This window comes from Eschrichtius robustus, chromosome 17, assembly GCF_028021215.1.
Source record: "Eschrichtius robustus isolate mEscRob2 chromosome 17, mEscRob2.pri, whole genome shotgun sequence".
NCBI classification, from domain to species: domain Eukaryota; kingdom Metazoa; phylum Chordata; class Mammalia; order Artiodactyla; family Eschrichtiidae; genus Eschrichtius; species Eschrichtius robustus.
In genome coordinates this window covers 44,787,469-44,799,918 of record NC_090840.1, presented here as the reverse complement: position 1 = coordinate 44,799,918, position 12,450 = coordinate 44,787,469, and the positions used below count along the sequence as shown (strand labels likewise).

At 36.3% G+C, this 12,450-nt stretch overlaps 1 protein-coding gene across 1 annotated transcript in view; it reads left to right on the top strand.

Moving 5' to 3' along the window:
• RAD54B (RAD54 homolog B) overlaps positions 1 to 12,450 on the top strand; it is a 105,886-nt gene that overhangs the window by 69,507 nt on the left and 23,929 nt on the right. Inside the window, exons 6-9 of the mRNA XM_068525558.1 lie at positions 2,244 to 2,406; positions 5,523 to 5,748; positions 6,015 to 6,222; positions 12,025 to 12,164. Of these exons, the coding sequence (XP_068381659.1) occupies positions 2,244 to 2,406; positions 5,523 to 5,748; positions 6,015 to 6,222; positions 12,025 to 12,164 (737 nt within the window). The remainder of the gene's footprint in view (positions 1 to 2,243; positions 2,407 to 5,522; positions 5,749 to 6,014; positions 6,223 to 12,024; positions 12,165 to 12,450) is intronic.

The following is a 12,450-nucleotide window of genomic DNA, read 5'->3' as shown; positions in this document are numbered from 1 at the left end:
TCTTTGCCTTCCTGTCATGTAATAATAGAGGGCTGTGGGGAACTGAAAAGAATACTGTACTTAGTCAAAGACCTGAGTTAGGGTCCTGGTTTTACCACTGAACTAACTGGTTCTTCAACCTGTTGGGGGAGTCACTTCATTAATGTTTTTGCCTCCTCATGTGTGAAATGTGGGTTCTAATAACTACCATAGAGACTTAGAGTGCCTGGTATATGTCGTGTATGATAAATATTTGTTGACTGAGTGAATGAAAAATTTTATTGTGATAATTTATATATATGTGTATATGAGCATGTGTGTGTGTGTGTAAGCAAGCCCTTTTTGTAAATGGTAAATAGTTGATTATTCTCTCTTTTTTTTATCTTTGTAAGGTTAGGACTAAGTTGTACACTTAAAACTAAAGCATGGCAGATTTTGTTAGCATTGAATGATGCCTAATCATTGTGACGGTAGAGGAGCATCTTAAGATTTGAATTGGTGTCCTATTGCTGTGGTGCTTTAGGTTTTATTTTTCTTGAAGCTGGGTACTTTGTTAGATGACTTATGATTCTATGGTCCTTCTTGCTTGAGCTGTGTATCATCTTTACCTCTATCTTCTTTTTTTCCCTTTGTCCTTTTTAAAAGATAGAAAAAAATGGGGCCATTTCTTGGTTGGAAATCGACAAGGCATACACTCTTGCTTTGTTACTGGGATATAGAGGAAACCCAAGGGCCAAGTTTTCCATTTTTAAAAAATAATTAATTAATTAATTAATTAATTTTTTATTTTTGGCTGTGTTGGGTCTTCATTTCTGTGTGAAGGCTTTCTCTAGTTGGGGCAAGCGGGGGCCACTCTTCATCGCGGTGCGCGGGCCTCTCACTGTCGCGGCTTCTCTTGTTGCGGAGCACAGGCTCCAGACGCGCAGGCTCAGTAGTTGTGGCTCACGGGCCTAGTTGCTCCGCGGCATGTGAGATCTTCCCAGACCAGGGCTCGAACACATGTCCTCTGCATTAGCAGGCAGATTCTCAACCACTGCACCACCAGGGAAGCCCCAAGTTTTCCATTTTTCACTCCCTAGTCCCCTACCTGCCAGGAATTAAACTCAAAAATGAGAGGTGAATTCCTGGTTGCTCAGAAACGTGGGAAGATCACAGAAAATTTGCCTCTGGGTAATTGCTATCAGTAAACACAACCAGACTCTCATTCCGGTGACTATGTATTTCCACATTGGTGGTTATTTATTTAATCTCCTTTTTTCTTTCGGCCATGCCATGCGGCTTGTGGGATTTTAGTTCCCCGACCAGGGATTGAACCCGCGTCCTCGGCAGTGAAAGCGCAGAGTCTTGAGCACTGGACCGCCAGGGAATTCCCATATTTGATCTCCTGGAACCCATTTTTAAAAAATCTCCTTTTCTCATCTTTGTTCTTCTCTTTTTATCTTTTTGTTTATTTTTTAAAATTCATTTTGTTTAACCATGATGTAGACATACAAATATATCCAAAAAATTATTTTGATGAGTTTATTTTCTGATTTCAGATTTATCAGTTGAGACTGGCTTTCTAGTTATGTTTGATTTTGTTTTTTTGGGTGACTTTTAATAAATCTTTTAAATTGTATTAGCATATTTCTAAAGAATTACATTGTTATTTGATGGTTACTTCATGCTGCTTTGCAAAGATTCATGAATTTTACATTTATGAATGAAGTAATTAACTTTAAGCAAATAATGGTGGTGAAGTCAATGGAAAATTTGTCATTCTTTCTCAGTTCTTCTGAATAATAGGAGTAATGGTCATTGTTAGTGGGTACAAGAATGAAAAAAGGGAGCCTTTATATTAAATTTGGAAAGCCTTTCCAGAATAAGAAGCTGTGAGCATTAGCAAGAGCATCTTGACAAAATTCCAACCTGTGCTTTCAGTTGGAAATAGTTCTCTTTGCTCTGAATACTGAACTATTAAGTGTTGTGGCTGAATTGTTTATTAGACAACAGTGAATTTCAGTGGTTTCAAAGCACTTTTGGGCATGAAGTTTGGAAAGCTCTTCACAATTCTTTGCATGAAATCTTACATCGATAAGGCAAGAGATTTTATTTTTTTAATTTTGTACCTTTGCTTAGCATTGATGTTACTGAATTTCAAAGTTTTTTTGCCACAAATGATGGCAAATAGTTCTATCTTCTGAGTAATTAGAGCAAGATAATGTAGTTACTGACAGAGTGAAATTGGAATACATTTATAATTATACTTTTCTCTTTTTCTTAAGATTCCCTTGTTATGCTACGACCAGATAATAATCACCAGTGGATGTTCAATAAGAACTGTTTCCCTGTTGTGGATGTAGTGATAGATCCTCACCTTGTATTTCACCTTCGAGCACATCAGAAAGAAGGGATCATATTCCTTTATGAATGTGTGATGGGAATGAGGTAGGAAAATAATTAGTTTAATCTGAGCTTTGATTTAACCTGTAACATAATGGTTTTCTAGGACAAGCCAGATATATAATGCGTCTCAGTGGGTACAGCGTATATTTTAGTTGGTAGGAATGGCAAATGGTACTTAATGTGTATGTTTATTCCGCAGGTAGTTCTTGATGGATGCTGTGTGCCAGACATCTTTCTAGGAACTGGGCATACAGCTTATGAGGATTTTGCAAAAAGGTTTTCTTCTTATCTCACCTCTACTTACACACACAAAGAAAGAGTCCCTCCTTCCCCCCCACTTTTTTTAAGCAGATTTTTTTAAAAATTTATTTGTAAAATTTATTTTTGGCTGCGTTGGGTCTTCGTTGCAGTGCACGGGCTTTCTCTATTTGCGGCGAGTGGGGGCTACTCTTCATTACGGTGCACAGGCTTCTCATTGCTGTGGCCTCTCTTGTTGCGGAGCATGGGCTCTAGGCGTGTGGGCTTCAGTAGTTGTGGCATGTGGGCTCAGTAGTTGTGGCTTGCATGCTCGAGAGTGCAGGCTCAGTAGTTGTGGCTCACTGACTTAGTTGTTCCACGGCATGTGGGATCTTCCCGGGCCAGGGATCGAACCCGTGTCCCCTGCATTGGCAGGCAGATTCCTAAGCACTGCACCACCAGGGAAGTCCCCCTTCTCCCCTTTTAAAATTGAGTTTTCTTAAAGAATTGTAGTCGAAGTACAGTTGAAGTATCAATAGAAGACACACACATACATACAAACCAGACAAAGGGGGTAAAAAAAAATCAAAGGTCTCTGCTAACATGTTAGTTAACATGTTTCCTTCCAGTCCTTTTTTGTTTTGTTTTTAATGCATAGGACCTTGATTTTTACAGTGGTTATTTACGAGGGAGTTGGGAATGTAAATTCCCCCAAACTCTAAGAACCCCTTGAATGATGACAAGTTAAGGGAAAACTGTTTCCTAGAAACTTTCTAGATTCATGTTCTTTCTCAAATCTGTTCTTCCTTTTGGAGATCTTATCTCACTTGGCCTGAGAATCATCTTTGATTTCTTCTCTCTGACCTTCTCTATCTAATCAAACCTAAACTTTTGATTATTTTGACTTCCCAAATATCATTTGGGTCCTAATTGTTTCTGGCACGTCACTGTAGCAGCTCTAGTAACTGGTGTCATAAAATTATATTTTATCTGGACTATTGCAATGTTTTCTAACTTGTGTATCTGCTTCTGATACTTCTCAGATTCATTCTCCTTATCACCACTAGCTTGATTTTTCTGAAAACAATTCTGAACATGGCATTTCCTCGCTTAAAATTATTATAATTCTCAGAACTTAGAGCAGTGTTTCCTAATCTGTGATATGCACTTTACTGGGTTGTGTATGGAATCATTTTAGGTATACATGGACAAACTTTATTTTTTACTTTTAATAGTAGCATATTGAGTTAATGAATAATTAGAAAGAAATAGCACATTAAACTTTTTGTTTCACAGATAAATTATGCTTAGAAAGAGTTTTCGAATAAATCTAAGTAAAAAAGTGAGTTGATTTAGAGAAAAATAATAAATAATAACATATAGTAGCACATGTATGGCAAAAATTTGTAATGGTAGTCATGAAAGACTGATGTTTGGGAGATGCTGACCTACAAGGTACAGTCTGAGCTTTCAAGGATAAGTATCCTCATCTTCTGTCTTCTTCCTGTCTTGCCAGCTTCCTAGCTTATATTTTCTTGCTTGGAATTCATTCAGTTCAAGCTCCAGCTATCCTGATCTACCTGATTAATGTAGTGAATTCCTATTTACCTTTAAAAGTCTGCTCAAGTTTCGTCTTCTTCAAGGGAAGTCTTCCTGTTCTCTTCCCTGTACCATGATGATGGATGATGGATGGTGGATGATGGATCACTATTTTCTCTCTGTCACTCACTATGTCTCAGTTAGCTGGCATCTTGCAGTGGCAAATTGTTGATCTAAAATAATAATAGTGGCTATGATTCATGTTTGTAATTTTTTCTCTACACTTTGGAATGGAGAACATATATAAAATTGTGTGTTGTTTTTTTTTTTTTGGCTGCATCGGGTCTTAGTTGAGGCATGCGGGATCTTTCGTTGCGGCGTGCGGGCTCTTCGTTGCAGTGCGCAGGCTTCTCTCTAGTTGTGGTGTGCAGGCTCCAGAGCTCGTGGGCTCAGTAGTTGCGGCATGCGGGCTTAGGTGCCCCGTGGCATGTGGGATCTTAGTTCCCCGACCAGGGATCGAACCCGCGTCCCCTGCATTGGAAGGCAGATTCTTAACCACAGGACCACCAGGGAAGTCCGCTATAAAATTGTTTTTGGTTATTATTTCTACTAGTAAGAAATATAGTGGATTAACAAACTACACTTATGTTTTTGGTAATATCCTTAATTCCTTTGGATTTTGTAACTTTTAAAATGTATATCTAATACCTTCAAAGAGCTTTAAAAACTATGAAGTGGTATAAAATACCACTTACTTATATTATTATATTCCTTAGAATATTTAATTTTAAATTGCATTAACCAAGTAGGTTTGTTGGATGAGAGTTTTACTAAATTACATGTATTAGATCAAATAGTTAGTGTTTAATTTTTCTTACAGCTCAAGGAGCTATTTTGGTTGAGGACTTCATTTACTGCCAGAGGATCATAAATACAGACCAATAGATCTTTCTGGTTTACATTTCAATATATTTTAAACTGTTTCGATATCTAATACTGAAACTGATAAAAACTGCTCGACTGTTGGTGATGAGAAGCATGGTTATAGTTAAATTATTCAAAGGTAGATATAAAATTGGGATTCATTTCTGATCTCTAAATATGGATACATGATAGTAACAGATGATTTAGATTCAACTCTAATTTCAAGTTGTTTTAGTAATTTAGTTGACAAATATGTAATGAATATAATTAGCAAAGATGCAAAAGAGAGATATGTCATAAATCAGCTGATTGAAGAGCTAGAAAAAGTGTTTAGTGGGGGCTAGAATTCATCCTACGTACAAAATATCAGCTTCTGGTTCTTGACTAATAGGTGATGATGTTAGGGACATAAAATATTTTCCTTTTGTAATTGAAGGAAATATAATTGTTTCTAACAGGGTGAATGGCAGATGTGGAGCTATTCTTGCTGATGAAATGGGTTTAGGGAAAACACTGCAATGTATTTCGCTCATCTGGACTCTACAGTGTCAGGGACCCTACGGTGGCAAGCCAGTAATAAAGAAGACACTTATTGTCTCACCTGGAAGCTTGGTGAATAATTGGAGGAAAGAATTTCAAAAATGGCTAGGAAGTGAAAGGATCAAGATATTTACTGTTGATCAGGTAAGAGACTTTTAAAAGTTTAGCCCTGGTCATTTACTAAATCTCTAGCTTTTCAAATCAATACTGCAGTTTTCACTCTCTACGTAGCAGTTTTTCAAGTGTAAGTAACTCTGACCCTTTGCAGATAAATGGAATCTTGCCCTACAATTTGGTCATGGGTTAACATATTCTAATACCTAGTTAATGGTTGTCAGGAGTACGCTGCTTAAATTTGATTTCACACAGGTTTTGCCTGTGATTTGTTAAATATTATCTTTTTTTTTTAGGACCACAAAGTAGAAGAATTCACCAAATCTCCATTTTATTCTGTTCTTATCATCAGTTATGAAATGTTACTTCGTTCCCTGGATCAAATTAAGAATATAAAATTTGATCTTCTAATTTGTGATGAAGGGCATCGTTTGAAGAACAGTACCATTAAGACAGCTACAGCCCTCATTAGCCTCCCCTGTGAGAAAAGGATAATTCTAACTGGTCCGTATTTACTTTTGGGGAGATATGATGGTATTTTTGCCTAGTGAATATGCAAAACTTGTAATATGATGTTTGGCATCCAAAGAATTGATGGTATTGAGTGGAATTCATACTAATAAACCTATGTTAGTTGAGTCTTGGTAGGATTCTGAATTATTTAAATCCTATGTAATGTTCTGCAATCCAGATTTTGGATTCTTTGAGGAATAAACACAATGGTATCATGGTAAAGAAGGTAGGAGATGGGACTAGACTGCTTGTGCTTGGTTTCCAAGTCTGATATTTACAGCTGTGCAACTTTGGGCAAGTTACACTTCTCTGTACCTCAATTTCCTTATGTGTGAAATAGGGATAGTAAGACCATCTACTTCATAGAGTTGTTGTGAGGGTCAAATGAGTTAATCCATGTAAAGGTCTTGGAAGACTACCCTATACATGGTAAGTGTTTAATATAAATATCCTTTATTTTTCTATGTTTGTGCTGTATGCATATGGTTTTTTGCTGGCCAAAGCTTCTGGCCCAGATTGTCTGGAAAGATGAGATAGACTGTGTGTAAATACAAGAATCCTTTTCTACCCAGTCCTTTTTAGCTTAAGGCCTAGACTAGAATTATGCCTGAATAACTCAGTGTAGCTTTTCTCCCACACCTCACTTTGGTCTTATGTGGTAGCAGAGGAAAGAAGAGAGTTGTATTCATTACTAAGGTTTACAACCCTTCCGTTTTCTACTTAAGGCTCTATTTCCCTATCATCTTTAATCCTTTTGGAAGGGATGGGCAGGGCATGATTATCCTTATTACATCATATCTCATTGTGTCCTTCATGTGTCCTATATGCATGTCAGAGCTCTCCTCTGAAGTTTAAATGAGGAGGGAGAAAGGATGTGACCAACAGCTTATTCCTCCATTCCACATCTTTAGGGTAGAAGTGTGCCCTGGAGCAACAGAGAAAACTCCCCCTGTTGTGCTCTCATTGAGTTGGGGTGTGGAGGGTACCCATCTTTAAGTAATTTATGATCATTTGACTTCCAATTTGTGAAGAAGGATTGTATTTATTAACCATTACCAAATGTGATTTTTAAAACTATATGTGCTTTTTAGAAATGATTTTGGGAACTGTTAAATGACCTTTACATTCTTCACATTTAGTCACTTAAAGATAATAAAGATAAAAAGGACAGGGATCAAATCTTACAGTTATATCTACCCCAAAATGTAGTAGATGGTCAACAAACGTTTGTCAGTAATACTGGTGATAGGGAAACCAGAGAATAGAAAAACGGACTTTGAACATTTAGTAGAGGCTGTTTTTTAAAGAAAAAAATGAGTTGGGGAAATGGAAAACTTAATCTAGGTAATTTCTGTATCTTTGGCTATTTGAGAAACTAAGTGGATTCCTTATACTTTTTGACTAGCTTTTGATTTTGAGATCCTTGGGGCCAGGAAAGCAATGGAAAGAAAGATTTAGCTGAATTTAGTTACACTGTGTTGGGAGAAAAAAGCAGAGACTGTTTTTTTTACTGCTCAATGTGGGGTCAATATTGCTTATTTAAAGAGTAGTAACAGCTATGGAGTTAAAAAGATTGGCATTCGAAGGGGAAAGAAAAAGAAATAAAAAGGGAGAGTGAGAAACTAAGATTACTTTTAGGTAATAATAATAGAATAATAAAAAAATAATAGAGTCTCCTCTATTTGAAAAACAGATAATGTCCTTTAGCAAAAACGGACTTACTAATATTCTCAGTTATAAGCAAATACCAATTCAACTAGCATTACAAATTAAATTTAATATTTTCAGTAGAAAATGATTCTGGGACTTCATTCAGAAGGACTGTCCTGATGATGACCAGTGAGATTGTTTCCTTTGAGGAATTAGCATTGCCCCCTTTATTCGTACTTTGTCTTCTTTATCTTGTTTCTGCTTTCCTGTCCTTGTCTCTGTTGCTCCTGAGCTGTGAATGTAGGTGAAAACTAGCACTAACTAACCTCTTACATTTAGAAATACTTACAGTTGGTTTTATCGCCTTAGAATTGCCTGAATAAATTCTTCTTTTTTATAGTGGCAGGATATCTTACTCCCAAGGTGATTGTGTCTTATTAGGAAGTAACATTTGTATATGAGTATGTACAGTGCTACATACATAATAGGTGCTCAGAAGCTATCTAAGAATCAAATGAAAGTAATTTTGATTTTGTTTCCTGCTGCTATCTAGCCCAGTGCTGTGAAGAATATTTAGTTAATATTTACTGGAAATTTTAATATTAAAATTAAATTAAATTAAATTAAAATTTAATAGAGGTGTATTAGACTTCTAGGGCTGCCATAACAAAATACCGCAGACTAGGTGGTGGTAAATTTCTTCAGTGACAGAAATGTATTTTCTCACAGTTCTGGAAGCTGGAAGTCCAGTGTCAAGATGTCAGCAGGTTTGGTTTCTCCTGAGGCCTCTCTCCTCGCCTTGCAGATGACCATCTGCTCGCTGGGTCCTCTCATGGCCTGTTCTCTGAGTGTGTGCATCCCTATGTCTTTCTCTCTTCTTGAAAGGATACAAGTCATATTGGATTAGGGCTCCACCCTTATGAACTTCTTTAACCTTAATTACCACCTAAAAGGCCCTGTTTCCAAATATAGTCACATTGGGAATTAGGGCTTCAACATATGAATTTTGAGGGGACACAGTTCAATCCACAATATCTTATTATGTTAGATATCCTTCATTAGATGTTAGATATCCTTTCTTTATATTATAAAAAAGAAAAATCTGAGATTTGAAGCAAAATTCTCATTAAAAAGTGAGAGTTAAAAATATATACCAGACACAGACACACGCAGATACATACACATATTGCTATATTATAGCATGCTTAGAAACTAGAGAATGGAAATCATCCTTCAATCTCAATTTCTTAATGAGCCATTAGCATTTTGTCATTTTTCGTTATTCACACACACATGCATGCACACAGAGAACATACATACATATTTCTTTTTTATATACATACAAAATCCGTCTTTATTCATAGACACACACGCACATCAAAATACACTTAATGTAAACATTTTCCCATGATACTGCATAATTTTGAAATGTGGTGATGGATATCTACAAGCACATACTTTTCTGTATAGATTCTTAGAAGTGGAATTACAGGACCTGAAGGAAAGATACATGTATGAATATGTATAAAGAGCTCTTAGAGCTTTTTATGGAGATAATAGATGCAGATATAGCTGTAGGTTATTAGCAATGTTCCAGTACTTAGGTTGGGTGGTAGATTTATGTCTCCTTAAAAAGTAAACAGTAAAACAAAGAAAAAGCTTTTATTGCTGGGATAGAGGTAGGGAAAGAGAAAGAGTTCTCTCAGTTTCCCCAGAAGTTTCACTTCCATAGCCCTGAAAATAGTGTTAGTAAACATACAAACTTTACTTGAAAATCTTTAGTGTTTCCTTTTTTCTTGTCACAAGACTTTGCTGCTTGACTTTTATTAATGTTATATTATTTAGCTTCTTCTACAGGTTCTGCATAGTCTAGAATTAGAAAAGAATACTAAAAGCAGCGAACTGGGGACTAAACTACTTCTAGACAACATTTGTGACAACTCAGAATGATACTATACTAGTGTGTTGGCTATCTTGTAGGCCCTTCTTTTCTTTTCTTTTCCTTCTTTACTCCTTTTCCTTATTATTTTCTGCCCTAAATCCTTTTTCTGATCCCCTTCTTATGTTCTGCCTTTCCTTTTTCCAGTTTTGCTTTTGCCTCTTTCCCTTGTGTATCAGTTGGTGTGATTTCAGGTGTAAGTAACAGATATGTGGATCAAATGTGCTTATTCTCCCACATAACTGCAGGTCTAGAGCTAGGGCATGTTCCAGAGATGGGGATACATCAGTTCAACAATGTTGTTAAGGATTCTGATTCCTTTTGTTCTCTGCTGTGCCATGTTTGGTGTCGACTTCATATTCATGCTTGTAACAAGTGGCCAGAGCAGTTGCAGACATCACATCTAGATGTGGTGATATTTAAAGGAGAACAGGGGCTGGCTCTGCCTTTATCTCCATCTTTAAGGGTGAGGAGACTATCCCAGGCTCCTCCCTGACTCCTTTTATATCTCATTGGACAGGATGGGTCACATACTGTTGGTGGAAACTGTCGGTGCCCCACGAGCTCCCCTTTTCTGGGCTGTTGGACCCACCCCGTAGCTGCTGGGACTGTTGATTAAACAACCCATGTCTCCTGCCTTTTCTGGAGAATTATCATTGGTTGAGTGAGAGGTCCTTCTCTCCCCTGCAGCTTGGTCAATGATTGACTCGTATAGAGGAGCAAGTAAAATGCCAGCTCCTTTGCCTCAGGATAATTTCAGGAGCAACTTCATAATGCAGTTTATGCTCTAAGGCTCCCTGTAATTTTGCTCAAGCTAAATTGTTAGTTTCTTCCCCTGCATTTTCTGATTCTATTATTCCCTTTCTCCTGAGAATAATTTCTCCATAAATCATGTGTAGCCTAATCCTTATCTCAGGCTCTGCTTCTGAGAACCCAGTCTAAGACAAACCCTTTCTTACATCAGTCATTGACGAAGGGGTAGAACTACCATGATTAGCTTGGATTCATCATTTGGATGACTGTCTGGAAGCCAACCACAATGATCCTTGTACCTTTCGTTCCCTTCCTTCCTTCTTGCTTTTCCCATTCCCCCCATTTTTATTAATCATTGTCATGGATATTCTTTTAAAGGTTTAACAAAATGCATACCAATATAAATATATTTTCTCTAATTCTGTGATGTGTCTAAAAAAATTTAGAACTAACTAGGTGTATTAAAAAAAATTAGTAAGCATTGGTCCAACCTCGAGTCTGTATTTACTTTCAAAGGAAGTGATCATGAAACTCCTTAACATTGTAAAAATTCGTGTTGTCTGTTACTGAAATAAGTGCATTTTTATTTACTTCTATTATTTATATCTTTGGACAACTTTTTGTAGTCTGTTATTTGAAACTCATCTGGAATTATGCTGTTTTACTATGCTGATATATGTTCACTTGATATAATTATTGAAACATGCTAGTGTCTCTTTGAAAATTAGTTAGCCAAATATTACTGAGTATGTAGTATGTGCAGGGTATATCAATCTGTTACAGTCTGCGTCAGTCTTTAGGATCAATGAAGATCCCAATTTTATCCAATAACTTTGTAAGGTATTAATAATAGGTACCATTCACTGTGTCTACTAAATGTCAGGCACTTCACATCCATTGTCTTTACTTTTCATTGTAATACCACTGGGAAATTATTATCTTCCCACTTTTATAATTGAAAAAAATCCCGAGTTTAACTTAAAGGAGCTTAAGCAACTTTGTCCAGAGTCACACAATTATAATAATAACAACTAACAGTTATGGAACGTTTATTGTGCTACAGGCACAATAGTATATGAATTAACTCATTTGATCCTCACAACCCTGGGAGCTGCTATTATTATCCTAATTTTACAGCAAATAAAATTGGGGTAAGTAACTTTTCAGGGTTACTCAGAGAATAAGTGATGCAGGTAGGATTTGAACCCAAGCAGTCAGACTCTAGAGCCTATACTCAGCCAAAATGCTGTACAAAATAGACTTCAGTTCACAGTTAAAACCAGAGTTAAAATTTTGTACGATTATTAATTTTTGAAACATGATTTAGCTGGTCTTTCTTAGTTTGAGACTTTGCTTGTATTTAGTGTTCTTAGTGAAGAGAGTACAAATTTCTATAAAGACCTGATACTGTAAAACACAAACTTGACCTCTCATCACTTTTATCTCTTTAGGTACCCCAGTTCAGAATGATCTCCAAGAATTTTTTGCATTAATTGATTTTGTAAATCCAGGAATATTAGGCTCTTTGCCATCTTACAGAAAAATATATGAAGAACCAATTATTAAATCGAGACAACCTTCTGCTTCTGAGGTATAATTTACTTCAATAAGTAGTTTAAAAATGAGCAGTTTGGGAAAATCATTCATAACTTGGGTATTATTTTAATTTAGGAAAAAGTAAATTAGTAGAGTGATTTTTAAAATTTTACCCACAATTGTTCAACTCCTTTTGCATTTCTTACTTTAGAAAATGACCCTATCACTTTAAAAAGATTCATAAATAGTCACTTCACAGAAAATTATAAATGACAGTAAAACACATAAAAGCATTCATCTTTACTGGTATTGAAAAAGGTAAACCAAATAACCATGAAGTA